Here is a 15,307-nt window from a genome sequence, read left to right as displayed (position 1 = left end):
TCAAGTTCGAACTTCACGACGTTTCGATCATTTTTGACAAAGTTATGGCACTTTGAACTTTGGGAATTCTGATAATTCTGATGATCCTTAACTCAGTGCCATTTTAAGTTTTAATTTCCTTTAAAAAAGATTTTCTCTGCAATAATAGGACCGATTGAGATCAAATTTTCACCGTATGAGGGACTCTGTCTGTAGAATATTTTAATGGTAATTATGACGTCACAGGTCACGTGGTTCGGCCGCCATATTGTTTTTCGCAAAAACACGAAAACCCCTTTTTCTCTGCAACGGCTGAACAGATCGAGGCCAAACTTTGCAGGCAAAATCGCATACCCATGACGAACAAAAAGGTCAGCGAGCATGACGTCGTGCGTCACATGGTTTCAGAGTTATGACGTTTTTAAGCATGAACCTTTAAAGCCGAGCTCCTCCCTCATTTTTGATCTAATCAAGGGGAAACTTCATAGATCTGTTCAGCATGTCAATCTACTAAAATGTCCTTTTGGAATTTGTGATAGGGCACGTGGTTTGGCAGATATCGTTAATTAAACGAAAATATTTTTTAAAAATGGATATCTCTTGTTTATTCTATTCTATTTTATTCTAGTTCTCCTCAAGCCGCACCACACGCCCTCAGCCTCGTCTCGCGAACGTCAACAGCGCGACACAGCGCGTGCTTTCCGGAGGGGCGGAGCCAAGCCGAGCAACATATATATATTCACATCGATTAATTGATCGTGAACCCGAAAATATAATAAATTATTGATATTTAGCGACTCGAAAGGTTCTTTATCAACAACCTATTTTCTCGTGCTTCTGCTGACCTGTCTGCAAGGTGTATAAATCGAAGTGCCGAGTGTGAATCACAGGTGAGCCCGTCCTGAGGTAATTAGCGATTGGGAACGATTCAGAACCTGTGGGTAAATAACCCTTGGTAATTTCCCCAACAGTTTTCTGGACGACAGACTGCCGGTAGGGGACATATATTGCAGCGCAATACTCAGAATGCTTGTTTTATTAGTCCGCTACCGGTGTACACCGGAGGGGACTGTAGGTTTGCACGCCGTCCCTCAGTCCGTCAGTCCGTCAGTCCGTCACGCAAAGAACAGTTTTCCGGACTTTTTTTCTAAACTCTTAATGGTAATGCTTTCAAACTTGGCGCATGGTTTCCTCATGATAAGTTACAGATCAAGTTCGAACTTCACGACGTTTCGATCATTTTTGACAAAGTTATGGCACTTTGAACTTTGGGAATTCTGATAATTCTGATGATCCTTTCTGATTCTGATGAGCTGGTCTGGCACCCAGCTCTGCTCACTAAACTCACCTCCTATGGTATTCAGGGAAATCTCCACTCATGGCTTGTGGATTTCCTCTCTGGTCGTAGGCAACGTGTGGCCCTGAATGGATTTCTCTCATCTTCCCTGCCTGTTCTGGCTGGAGTTCCCCAAGGCAGTGTTCTGGGCCCTGTGCTATTTCTGGTCTTCATCAATGACCTCTCCGACTCTCTGGAAAATCCTCTCTATCTCTTTGCTGATGACTCCACTATCTGCCGCTCCATTCCTCATCCCTCAGATCGGCAGTCTGCAGCCTCCTCACTCTCTGCAGACCTGGACAAAATCACAGACTGGTCAAACAAGTGGAACATGTCTTTCAATCCTGACAAATCTCACACTCTTACAATGTCTCTCCGAAAGGACCGACTGGACAACCCTCCCATCTACTTTCTCAACAATCCTCTCCAAGAAGTTCTGTCGCTCAAGCTTTTGGGTCTCACTATCTGCCATGAGCTTTCTTCGGAAAACCACATTTCCAAGCTGGCCTCCAAAGCCAGTCGCCGACTAGGCATCCTCCGTCGTGCGAAGTCCTTCCTTGGCACACCTGAGCTCCTCACCACATACAAGGCTTTCATCCGCAGCTCAATGGAATACTGTTCCCCCCTCTGGGCTGGTGCTCCTGCCTCACACCTTGCTCGGCTTTATGCTGTTGAGGCCAAAGCTTTCAGAATCATTGGAATCTCCTGCGATGTAGTCAACTCCGAGGGCCTTTCACTCACTCACCGCAGGCAGGTTGGTGGTCTTTCTGTCTTCTACCGACTCCTCTCCGGCCTTGCTCCCCCAGCTCTCTCTGTGCTCTGTCCCCCCAATATTCCTTCAGGTCGCACAAGATCTGCCTGCAACCCTCTTATGGTTAAACTGCCAAAGTCTAGGCTCTCTGCTCACCTTCACTCTTTCATTCCCCTTTTCTCCCGCCTCTGGAACAAACTCCCCCACTCCCTTCAATCCCACTCCTCCCTCCAGGTCTTTAAAACAGCTGTTCACCACCATCTCTTATCTTCCCCCATCGAAAACCTTGATCTTTTCTACCCCCGGTAATTCACCCCTGAGTCCTTGCAGTGTTCATATGTTTTATTCCTCTCCCACCTCCCCCCCAAGTCCTCCCGATGTCCCTGTTCTCAAATGTTGTGTTTGTGTCCTTCCCCCTCTCTCCCCATCTTGTCTGCCGCTCCCCTTGTTTTTTGTGTTTTGTGTGTCGGTTTGTCTTTTTGTGTGATTAATGTTAGCTCTTTCACGAGCCTCGATCTTGTATCCAAAAAAAAATAAAAAAAAAAATATCCTGAACTCAGTGCCATTTTAAGTTTCAATTCCCTTTAAAAAACAATTTCTCTGCAATAATTGGACCGATTGCGATCACATTTTCACCGTAGGGGGGACTCAGTCTGTACAATATTTTAATGGTAATTATGACGTCACAGGTCAGGTGGTTCGGCCGCCATATTGTTTTTCGTGAAAACATGAAAACTCCTTTTTCTCTGCAACGGCTGAACAGATCGAGGCCAAACTTTGCAGGCAGAATCGCATCTCCATGACGAACAAAAAATTCAGCGAGCATGACGTCATGCGTCACATGGTTTCAGAGTTCTGATGTTTTTAAGCATGAACCTTTAAAACCGAGCTCCTCCGTCATTTTTGATCCAATCGAGGGGAAACTTCACAGATCTGTTCAGCACGTCAATCTACTAAAATGCCCTTTTGGAATTTGCGATAGGGCACGTGGTTTGGCAGACATCGTTAATTAAACGAAAATATTTTAAAAATGGATATCTCTTGTTTATTCTGGGGTTCTCCTCAAGCCGCACCGCGCGCCCTCAGCCTCGTCTCGCGAACGTCAAAAGCGCGACACAGCGCGCGCCTTCTGGAGGGGCGGAGCCAAGCCGAGCAATATATATATACACCGATCATTGATCGTGAACCGGAAAATATAATAAATTACTGATATTTAGCGACTCGAAAGGTTCTTTATCAACAACTTATTTTCTCGTGCTTCTGCTGACCTGTCTGCAAGGTGTATAAATCGAAGTCGCGAGTGCGAATCACAGGTGAGCCCGTCCTGAGGTAATTAGCGATTGGGAACGATTTAGAACCTGTGGGTAAATAACCCTTGGTAATTTCCCCAATGGTTTTCTGGACGTCAGACTGCCGGTAGGGGACATGTATTGCAGCGCAATACTCAGAATGCTTGTTAGTTCCTCATCTGGTTCCCAATTAATATTTCAAACACCTTCTCCACATCTGAAGTCAACCTAACAGGTCTATTGTTCCCCAATTCTTAAATAATGGTGTTAAATTGTCTACTCTCCAATCCTCCAGAACCTGTCCTGACTCCAGTGAGCTTTTAAAGGTATCCGTTAACATCGCACGTACCTGCTCAGCCACCTCCTTCAAAACTCTCAGGTGCATATTATCTGGAGCTTTATCTACTCTTAGATTTCTTACCTGCTAATTTGCTTCCATCACTACTCTCTGGATCTCCTCAAAAAGCCCTTTCTCACTTCCTTGATAGATACTCTCAGCTATTGGTAAATCCTCTTTCTGTTCTTGTGTAAATGTTGAAGCAAGATGACTGTTTAATAAGCCTGCCATCTCACTTTCCTCACGAACCACCCACCCTTTGCTATTCCTCGATGGGCTCACACTTGTCCTAATCTGTTCTTTACTCCATGTGTATTTGACGAATGCCTTGTTATTACCTCTGCCACCAGAGGTGTACTAAGGTTATGTTCTCACCCCTGTCTGTCTGTTTATCTGTGAGCAGGATATCTCAAAAAGGTATTGACGGATTCGGACGATATTTGGTGGACAGGTTGGGTGTATGACGAGGACGAATTGATTACCTAGACTCTTATCTGGATATGATAATTTTAAAGTGATTCTTCACCATTGAGAGATGGGGCTAAAAACGGTACATAGCATGATATCTCAAAAAGTTTTGAACGAATTATGACAAAATTTGGTGGATGAGTTGGTTCGGTGACAAAAACAAGCCAATTAGATTTTGGTTCAGGTCCGGCCTATCAGTGGTAGACAAAATCTAAACTGTTCAGCTGGGAGGAGGTATGCACTCTACCGACTGCCGTTCTAGGTATGTTTAACATTCGTAGCTATGTCCTTCTCGTATTCTCTTTTGGATTGCCGAGTTATTTTCTTAACAAACCTCGGTTAACACCTGTTCTGATACAAGTCTCACTCTCGTCCTGTTATTTTGCATCTGGTAAATGGCTTCTGCTTCTCCTTTATATCACTCTTTATCTACCTGCCCATCCACCCTGGTCTCTTTCTGTCTCTGGCTTTACACTTCATTTGAATATACCTACTCTGTACCTTATACGTTTTCCCCTTTAAGGTTTCCCATTTCTCTGATGCTGATTGTCCTCTTGTTAACCTCTCACCATCTACATCACCCAACATCACCCAACACCATCTTCATCACCCAAAACCTAATAGCCTTACTCTACTATTCCGAACTCTAACTCTTAACAGTACTCTTACACGATGTTATTGTGACTTGTCCCTAAATTCTCTCCGACCTCCACCCCCTCCACCATACGGATCATTATAGAAAGTTTATCACTGCACCCTCTCCCACCCCCTCCTCATCTGCTCTAACCTTTCGCTATTCCTCGACCCAATATATCCTGGGCAAGTTACAATCTGCCTTAATCAATACTCTTCCCTTACCACATGCCTTTCATGAATTATTTATGTAACCTTCTTTTCTGCTCTTTCCTCACACCAGGAGCCCAATTTAAAATGTTTTGAAATTTTGAAACTTTTTCCTTTTTTTTGTTTGTTTTTTTTTTTGTAATATTTTTGTGATACTATCATTGTGGAGTTTTAAAGAGTGGGTGTTCATGCTGCCAGGTGTCTTAAATGCTGCAATTTATTTTTGCGAACACCTCTTGCACTTGGTGTTTGTGTGTGTTCAGACGCCTTCTCTCGTGGTTCTGTATTGGCCATAACAACCACATTTGGGACTCCTCCAGCAATCCACCCAGCTTGCCCTTGCCACCACTGTGGGTTCGCTGTGACATGAAGGACAAAGAGAGCATCTGCTGGATGGGGGCTTGTCCTATGGTCCATTCTTCATCCATTGAGATGCAACTATACACTGCAACTTGTAAAGGTAAAGCAATCCTCATCCACAGGCTGAAACCCCTATGTGAAGAAATCTATTTCTCGCTGTCCTTGTCCACGCTAACGTCTCCTAGTGCAGTGGAATATATCCGGCTGCATATGCCTCACCCACACCAACCTCATGTTTTTTTGGTCTGGTACGAACTACCCAAATGAGGACTATATATATATATATACTCATAATGCTTCGATTTTAGCGAACACTGATCAATTTGTAACCATCCATCACAACTCTGTTCCTCATCTTTGGCTACTTCATCTGCCATCATTTCAGCTGGCTGGGCGTTAGCTCTGCATTAACATTGCGACAAAGGCCTTCTGTGGGTCTGACCCAATCAAAATTTTAAAACTTGAACTTTTGTATTTTTCTGTAACTGTAACAGAAAACCTGTAACCTGTTTTTCAAGAGGTGTAGTGACATCAGGGGTAGACTGCAGGTGGTTCCTGACTTTAAATGTGCTGTCTGTGCAGGTAAACAAGTGGCACCAATCAGAGTGGAAAGATTCGTTTATGGGGACATATCCCTGGAATGTGTAGATATATTTTGTTACCTTGGTGATATGATTGCTGCAGGTGGTGGTGGTGCAGAGGCAGCGGTCTTTGCAAGAATTAGAAGTGGTTGGAGGAAGTTTAGGGAGTTGTTACCCCTATTGATATTGAGGGGGATCTCGAACTAAAGGGAAAACTTTCTGCAGCTTGTATTAGAAGCACGATGTTGTATGGCAGTGAAACCTGGGTGATCAAAAGGGAGGATGAACGGGAGGTGTGAACGAAATGAAATGAGAATGGTGACATGGATGTATAATGTGACACTGAACAACAGCACAGCAAATGTGGAATTATGAGACAGGTTAGGTATATAGAGCATTAGTGAGGTTATGCGTTGGGGTATGTTGAGGTGGTTCGGACAAATGGAATGGATGGGCAGCTGGGTGAAGAGGTGCCTAAATATGAATGTGAATGGAAGGAGAGCTAGAGGCCGCCCGAGGAAAACATAGGATGAGTTGCTGAAAGATGATCTCAGGGTTAAAGGATTAACAAGAGGGCAAGCAAATTGGACATCATTTTCTCTGAAACCGCTCAACGAAGAAAATGAAACTTGGCATATGTCATCAACTCCCCATTGGGTATATAGAGCGATCATGATGATGTCATCGGTGAAGTCGTATTCCAGCTGTAATTGGTTGCATTGAAATCTGTAAGGTTGAGAGTGAAGTATTAAATTTATAACATTCATAACCCATGCCAAGAAACTACGTGATGTAATATGGTGCATGGATGACTCGGGTATGTGGGCCATAATGGCAGCGTGTTCAGTTAATGATGGCAATCAGGAAGGGAATTTTTGTTCACAATGAACGCGCTAGGCGAGAATATGCACTCTACGAGCGCCATTCTAGTTTGCAGATGAGTTTACATTGTTTTGTGCAGTACCATTATCCCACCAACAGGCAGACTGCATCACCTTGTTTATCTGGAATTGATTAAACTAGGGCATTGCCCGTACTATATCTATATCTAAAATTATATCCCCCCCCTCTATTTACATGAAATGGTTTGGTCCAAAGCGAACGGCTTGCGAGTACGGTGACAATCCCCCCCCTCTATTTACATGAAATGGTTTGGTCCAAAGCGAACGGCTTCCGGAGTTTGGTAAAGAAATCGCCATCGCGTGCACAAACGCGCAGGAAAGCGAATGAATCGCAAATTCGTTTTTATTAGTTTTAAAACATAGTTTAACGCCAACATAGTTTGCAAACGTGAAATAAATGAATACGCTCTCAAATGTGCCATCCGAGGCAGAGTGTGTCCGCCACGTTCGGCACACGCGATAGTTCGCTGCTCTCTGATTGGTTGAATCGTTTTTTGGACATAGCTCGGTAAGTAATTGTCCGATTAATATGAAACCTTGAAAAGGCACATCCTCGGGTCCCCAGCAATATACCTGGCAAGTTAAAAGTATATCGGACCCGTGGTTGTCGAGAAACAGCGGTCACAGACAAACGTACAAACGTACAGAGATTACTGGAATTATAGATAGATGCAGGTCTGATAAACGGAACTTGTACTATTTCAATACTGGAAAATGCAAATCTCACCCTTTTGCTACAGGTGGATTGTCCAATGCATCCACCTATGTGTTTCCATGGTCATCTACTGGAAGAGTTTCATATTCTTGAACTTGTAGGCCTCACTGTCAGCCGTTACCTCTCCCTGGCTGACCATGCAGCAAAGCTGGCTTCCAAAGCCAACTGCGGACTGATCATCCTCCGTTCTTCCATATCAATCCTTGGAAAATCAGAATTGCTCACAGTCTACAAGGCCTTAATCAATCAGTCGCTCACTGAAGTACTGCTCTCCCCTATGGGCTTGTATCCCAGCATCACATCTGTTGGCTGATAGGATAGCATAGAGTTATGCTTACTCATGTCTGAGCTATCTAATCTGTGGTTGAATGTTGACCCAGATGTAAATTGTCATTCTGGTGTTTTGCAGGTGATTCATCAGTTTGGGTGCCGTCCCTCAGATGGACGTTTAATTAGGCATCCTGTCTGTCGGCATTAGTTACTGGACATTAAGATTCCACGGTGTCCTTCGCAAAGAGTAGGTGAGCTATTGCCGGTAACCTGGCCGAATTCCTTCTCTAACCGAAAGGAGGCATCACAGCTGCACCGCCAGTAAATTATACCACCTGCAGCCATGTGCTGCACATGAAAGAAGATCACATCTGCGTCGACTGTGAGGCCTACATCTGTGCATCTGTTGCAATCCAAAGATCTCAAAATTGTTGCAGTTCTGCGAACAGAGAAGTCTTCTTCCTCCCCTCCTTTGCACGGCAATGAGTACCACCTCCCATAACCCGAAACCCACAGACATGTAGGTTGGTAACCGTTGCACATTTTAGACACTATTTAATTCAGCTTCTCTTCTTTCCAGACACAGTTAGACACAGTTTCAATTCGGTATTTGCCTGTCCAGACACATTTGAGACATCAGTGCTACTTGTACTAATCATAATAAATAAATTATTTTAAATTTACCATTTAGTCCATATTTTCTCTGCATCCAGACACGTTTATTAAACAACAGCATCTCACACAAATCATATAGGAAAGCAGCATCGCCGCGCTCTGTTCAAACTCACTTTACAGGAACAGTGATTGATTTGAAAAACCGTTGCAAGGTCCAACAGCAGTGAATCCGTGCAAACTTTGGCACCGCGCCTCCCGCAATGATGATTGACAGGGAAAGGAGGGCGGTGCCTTCAGAGCGCACCAATGAAGACTCTCCGATGTGGATTACAGGTGGAGTCCTGACCTCTGCTTCCAGAAGCTCCGCCTTGTCCGAACTTTGATCCCACCGAGCCCTGCCCCGTTTAATTATAGGTGTAAGGCGGAACGCAAGGGGGTTTCGTCCCCTTCTGACTGGACTTGAGATCTGCTGCCAAGAGGAAGAAGAACCTGCCTGCCACTGGAGAAAGACCCGTTGAGCTGGAGAGAGACCCGTTGCGCTGTTCTGAGGAGAACATGGCGCGGAGGCAGGGTCGGCGTCATGGGGGGGAATTCGTGGGCCTTGCCCCCCCAAATGAGTTATTGTGCCCCCCCCCCCCCCCCCACCTGCAAGCCAAGCCTTTGGCGCCAAACTTTGCGTTTTATTAATTAATTTATATTTATCATATTAAAAGTGAAAATATTTTTGCTAAATGAAATGAAATAAAAACAAAAATAAGAAAAGAAAAGAAAACACCCTGTTGGTCATATTTGCATCAGGTCACATTTGAGGAAGTGGTGTGCTCATTGACGAGGAGTTTAATAAGGTGTGGGACATGGCCATGGCTGCCAGCGCATCACTGAGACCCGCGATCCCCAAACGGAGACGCAAAGCGAACACGAATATGGATGAGTATGTCGTTATGGGAACTATAGGACACAGGGATGATGACGAAAAAACAGAACTTCAGAGACTGCACTACAACACCATTGATTCGGTGCTTGGAGAGATGGATCACAGATTCAGCGAGCAGAACTCACACTTGGCCGGTGCACTTGTTGCACTGAATCCAGAAAGTGATACATTTCTTGATGTAAAGATTGTGAAGCATATTATGGACCTGCCACGATCGCCTATAATTGAGGCAGAGTACGAAGTTGCTAAACAGTTTTTCAGCTCACAAAAACAATCACAGCCAATCGAGAGGGATTGGACGACACAGCACATCCTCTCAGAGCACCACACACAGCTGATCGGAATGCCCAGTGTACTGACTGCTTTCAAACATGCCTCAACATTTGGCGCCTCCACAGCAATGTGCGAGAATTCATTCTCCACTCTGAGAAACGTATTTTCGGACCACAGACACGCAATGCTCCACAAGAGAAAGGCCCAGTTGGTTCAGCGAGCGTTTGAGAGAGACTTAACCCGAAAATGCACAACTGAGTGGAAAGGACGCCATTCTTAGGAGGTTCAGCACCAACACTCGCCGCCTGCAACTCTTCTGAAGGTAAGCCATGCGTTTCATTCACTTTATGATGCCAGCCTTGGCTTTCATGATTACTACGCAAAATGTTGAATGATTTTTGGGTCTGTCTGCATTTATTCGGTAAGAGTGGAGAAAAATAGTCTATTTCAAATGATGGTCCAATGACGCGCACAGTGCAGTGAGTGAAAAGTTTGAAGTAGAAAAAGTAAAAAGAAGTAAAAAAAGAAAGAAAAAAAAAAAAGAAAAAAAAGAAAAAAAAGACAGAGACGTGGCTTGCACGTAGGCTATATTTTGTGGTGTGTGTGTGTCTGTGTCTGTGTCTGTGTCTGTGTCTGTGACTGTGACTGACTGACTGACTGACTTTGCAGCATGTTTTAAAATAATTGTAACTGGGTTGGTGTGTTGATTGTTGACGGCAAACTTATTATCAAGCATTTACATCATAGATTGAGTTCTCGAACGGCAGTTTGTGCCCCCCCCCCCCCCCCGCGGTTACCCTAATGCCCCCCATTAGATTTGTTCTGACGCCGACTCTGCGCGGAGGTCGAGGCGGCGCTAAGACAAAGTGCCGTCCAGAGGTCTCTGGTGAAGGACGACAGTGCATTACTGATGTACACATTCTGTCTCTTGCTATCCTCTTTCTTAATGTTCTCGACCTCGTCTCCCTTGATGCACAAATAGCCTGCTGACCACAGAGCTAAAGTCAACAGCAGTCAACACCTTCAGCGAAAGAGCAAACAACAACTTGCCTCCCCTTTGGTCCAGGGCTAGCGTACTAATTAGCACTCCAGGGTTTCCTCTCCACTCACCACACAACAATACCACACTGACATTCCTTCCCCCTTTACCCGAACGCTGTATGAGGACCGGTACCGGTCCGTCAACGGTGCCTGGTGAGCCCAGTGGCCGAACCTACGCCCTGAACTTGACTATCTCCCCTCCTCTCTTCTTCCTATCTAATTTCCTTGGAGTGTGATTCTGCTGGGCCCATGTGATGTGTTAGATAACCAAGTCGGATTGTAGAAGGGGTTAAGAGTGAAGGGGAATAAGACTTTTGGGTTGTCCTTTTGGTTGTGTGGTTTATTTTATTGTTTATTGTTGCTTGTATTGATGATTGTAATTTGTAAATGTGTTGCTTTGATTCTGCTTTGTCAATGCCTCCTCTTGCAATTCTGGTAAACTGTTGATATTCTGGTAAAAATTCTGTTCCAATGTGCTAGTTTCATTTCTTTCCTATTGACTATATCAAGGTGTACTAGTGATAGACGGGACATTTTACCCCAACCAATTGTCTCTGTAACTTTAGCCGGTGCGAGCTTGGCAGTTCGCTCAGCTGCATCTGATTAAATAAGATAAGTATGTATCGAGGGTGTGAGCCCCCTTGATTGATATTGCACAGCATCGGAAAAGGAACGCACGTAGTAGCGAGAACCCTGCCAGGTTCAGCGGTACCGGCAGAGTTATCCATAGCCGGTGACCTCAGGTACGGGAGGAGTCCGAAAGGTCCCCTCGTGGTAAACCCCGAAACCCGGGTCCGTAACAATATTATCTTCCGCGACAATACCAAAGCACAATTCTTGTTGGTTTTACGCAGACAGGTCGGTGGCCTTTTGTTGTCCCCCGTCGCACCGCGGAGCGAAAGGGGGACTATGGTTTTCCCCTCCGTCCGTGTGTGCGTGCGTGCGTACGTGCGTGCATGTGAAGGACCGAATTCTAATTTGGTGTGTGGGTGCAACCCACGTCAAAATCCAAGATGGCCGCCGCCATGTATGTCTGACGCCATGTATGTCTGAACCTTGTGAGCGGAATATCTTGAAAAATAAGCGAAGTACCAACTTCTAATCTGGTGTGTGGGTGTATCTAGGCATAAGGAAGAACGCTATTGAAAATTGGGTCGCCACGTCAAAATCCAAGATGGCCGCCTTGCGTCTTCCACTTTGTCAACTCGCATCACTTCACCGCTGGGGGACCTCGGCGTAACGCTTGTTTTTGTTTTTAACCACCTTTCTTCGAGTCGAGCTTAGTCTGTGAATTCTCCTAAAAACCGATCCAATTTTACAATCATAGATTGGTGTCATTGACAAGATTTATGAACATGGATGAACGTTTTATTATGTTTTGGTGCCTTTTAGTGCAGCTGTAGACTTGGACACTTGCTTGGGAGTTTTTACCTGTCTTGCAACAGTTTGCTGGTTTTATTTGATTGTTTATTATCAGAAACTTCTTCAGAAGGTTGGTTGACTTGATTTTTGGAACCTTCCACCCTGATGTATGTCTTTCATTTAATTTTATTTGTCTGGCTTTGAATCTTGGCCCAGGTACCAACTTATTCTGGTGTCTCGCAGACAGGGCAAGGCATCAATGTGTGTGCCATCCCCGAGATGGGCTTTAAACTGGGTGTCCCGTCTGCTAGCATTAGTTTGTAGACGTTAACGATACCATGGTGTCCTTCGTGAAGAGCAGTGTGCAAGGTATCGTCGACACCATGAACAAATGACAAATTCCTGCCCTAACCTGCAGGGGGCATTGCATCAGCTGCACATCCACACCTTCAGCCAATGATTATACCCCACAGCTTTGTGCTGCATAGCAAACTAGAACGGCACTTGGTAGAGAGCATACCTCCACCGGGATGAACAGTTTGTTTTGTATCCCACTGATAGGCCGAATCTGCATCTGGACCTCAACCAAAATCGAATCGCTTGTTCATGTTCATAATCGCAAGTTTTAAGGCTGAATAGCCATTAATGGTTCATTTTTCAACTGGTAAACCTGGCTGAGCTATGTAGTTATTACATCTGTCCACCTGGCTATGTCTGCGGTAATGTGTGTATATTTACTCGTACAACATCCCATGTCATGCGTTGCGCCATGTGAACCTTGAACCTCGAGAGAGACAACGGTACGCTAAACCTTTGGCACAGTGATAGTTGTGGAAAAGTTCATAAAGTGGCTAAATTGTTTTGCGACTTCATGCATTACCATGTTTTGCACTGTAATGCTGTACTGATGTAATTTGTGGTCAGAGTATCACCTTTGGCACAAATGCAAAGATCATTCACCTGCCATTGCAAATGAACATTTCATTCATTCATCTGTTAGGTCGGATTCTAAGTGAAAGCATCTAAGTGCAAATGCATTTGATTGAATTATTGATGTGATTTTAGAAAATTGCGTCTTCGTTTGCTGATTCTACACCATTCCCCGACACCCCAAACACAGTATATCTGGCAATCCCTATTTTGTGACTTGATGTCTGAATATAGTAAAGATTTTTTTTTTTGTATAAGAAGTCAAGGCTCGTGGAAGAGTTAGAACACAGAACAGATCAGGAAGCAAGCAGAACAGAATAAAACGAACAGCAGGAGAAGGGGGAAATGCTAAAAGAATCAAACTCTCAGGAAGGAAAAACTGGTAATTTGTAATGTGGGCTCAGGGGAGAATTGAGGAGTCGAAATTATAATGGTTTTCTGTCTTGAAGACCTGGAAGGAAGAATGAGATTGAAGAAGATGTGGAAGTTAATTCCACAGGTGGGAGAAAAGAGGAAAATAATGAGTGGAGGTGAGAGTGAGAGTGATCCTGGATTTTGGTCTTTTCACCAGAATGTTCTTGCACCCTCCATCGCTGGTGGACCATGTATGCCCTGTGCAGAAGCCTGAGGGGTGGTGGGGGTACAAAGCAGGAAAAGAGCAGAGGGTGCAAGACCAGAAAGGGGGGGGGGGGGGTGGTAGAAGACAGAGAGACCATTGACCTGTCTGTGATTTTCTTAAGAGTTTACTAACACTATACAGGTGAATGAAATGAATGAATGATCGTTTTAAGGCCATTTTTCCCCGCTACAGCGGGGGTTAGCCTTGCGAGCCCCATGACAATCATGGTTCCCTGTTTGACGCAATGTTTTTATGGCCAGATGCCAATCCTGACGCCAACCCTTGGTCGCCTCTTACGATGCGCAGGGATACGGTGTACCTATTCTAAATCGGGGTACACACCGTGATCATTCATCCCAGCAAGCTGGTACTCAATTAGCCGACCTCGGAAGGATGACAGGCTGAGTCAACCCCCCTGGTGTTCAATTCAGCGATCGACCGGGATTCGAACCCAGGATCCTAGGATCCCAAGCCGGCACCCTAACCGCTAAGCCAACAACCTTCAACACTATACAGGTGGAGGGTTATTAATAAATGCACTTTTTGTGTTGACTAAGAGAGGTCTGGATGCCAGGATGGTTAAAAGAAAGTCGATTTGCTTTTGAGCTGTACATTGTCTGGGTAGAATTGTCCACCTGAGTGCTGTTTCGCAGGTAGGGCATTGCATAAGTTTGTTTGCCGTTCTTTGGAGTGCTCTTGTTTGCTGGTGGAAGCAAAATTCCCATGTTGTTTTTCCTCTTTTGCAAGAGTAGGCCATTGTTGCTGCCTACGAAAGGAAAAGTTATCGGTCTATTCCTTACCATACGATTGGCATGACCATCAAATCAATGCAGCTTGTCCAACAATAGTCGAATGTTTCTAAGGAAAGTCGAAGTTACTGCCATGAAATATACCACCATGGCCATTTACCTATGCTGTATTGAGTATGTCCGAGAACATTGTGTACGTGGGCCTACTGATATTTTGTAACATAGCATTCATTTGTACTGGAGAATCCAACGGTCGTACTTGCCTCGTATTGTTGCGCAGTAATGTTTGCTTGATGTACAACAAGCAAGGCTCTGACTTGTATAGTTCACCGACTTCTGCTTTGTAGGGCCACTGGTGGGGACATCTGCCCTTCCCAGCCTTGATGAAGTGATTTTGAAGCACAAGGCACGGCATCGAGTGAACAAAGTGAGTTTCTTTGCTGTAAATTTACCGTTAGCGGGAAAAAAACAAAAACAAACAAACAAACAAAAAATCCATCATGTCCGTATGGAAAGGTGAGGAGCTATGGCCTTGCCACTGTTTAAGAGAAACAGGAAGTAACTTGTCTGTTTGTCCATATATTGTGCACTATGATTGTACTTTTTTTTTTCCCCTTCATTCCTTGCCCACAGGTGAGGACTACAGGTTACACTCGATACGTCTTGTTTGGGCCACCACAGGGTAATACCAGCCTCTTCGAGAGGTGCAGCAACATAAATGTTGAGTTCTGGTGGAGCGATGTGAACCACCTGTTTCAGGTTCCACCAACTGATGCCACCGCAACTCTGGTGAGTTGAATTTTTATTTCAATCTAATCTTTTATTTGAGTCGAGGGGGAGGTTGTTGGGAGTGGCTGGTTTTGAATAATGGGCTATCGATGTGGAGTACAGTATATAGTTTGTCGAAATATTAGTGTTTTGCCTTAAGTCGAATAGTTCCACTCCCCAAATAA

General features: G+C 44.7%; 1 protein-coding gene across 4 annotated transcripts in view; it reads left to right on the top strand.

Annotated features, from left to right (window-relative positions):
• The window catches only part of ZWILCH (zwilch kinetochore protein), a 96,573-nt gene that overhangs the window by 16,477 nt on the left and 64,789 nt on the right, over positions 1-15,307 (top strand). For all 4 annotated transcript variants that reach the window (XR_010985744.2, XM_068126221.2, XM_078786033.1 and 1 more), the window contains 3 exons: positions 5,267-5,463; positions 14,702-14,781; positions 14,988-15,143. Coding sequence is in view for 3 of the 4 variants with exons in the window: in XM_068126221.2 (XP_067982322.2) it covers positions 5,267-5,463; positions 14,702-14,781; positions 14,988-15,143 (433 nt within the window). In the remaining variant the exon portion in view is untranslated. The remainder of the gene's footprint in view (positions 1-5,266; positions 5,464-14,701; positions 14,782-14,987; positions 15,144-15,307) is intronic.

Source organism: Myxine glutinosa, chromosome 10 (genome assembly GCF_964187855.1).
Source record: "Myxine glutinosa chromosome 10, kmMyxGlut1.1, whole genome shotgun sequence".
NCBI classification, from domain to species: Eukaryota; Metazoa; Chordata; class Myxini; order Myxiniformes; family Myxinidae; genus Myxine; species Myxine glutinosa.
The sequence above is the reverse complement of the archived record's forward strand: the minus strand, read 5'-3'. Positions and strand labels throughout refer to the sequence as shown.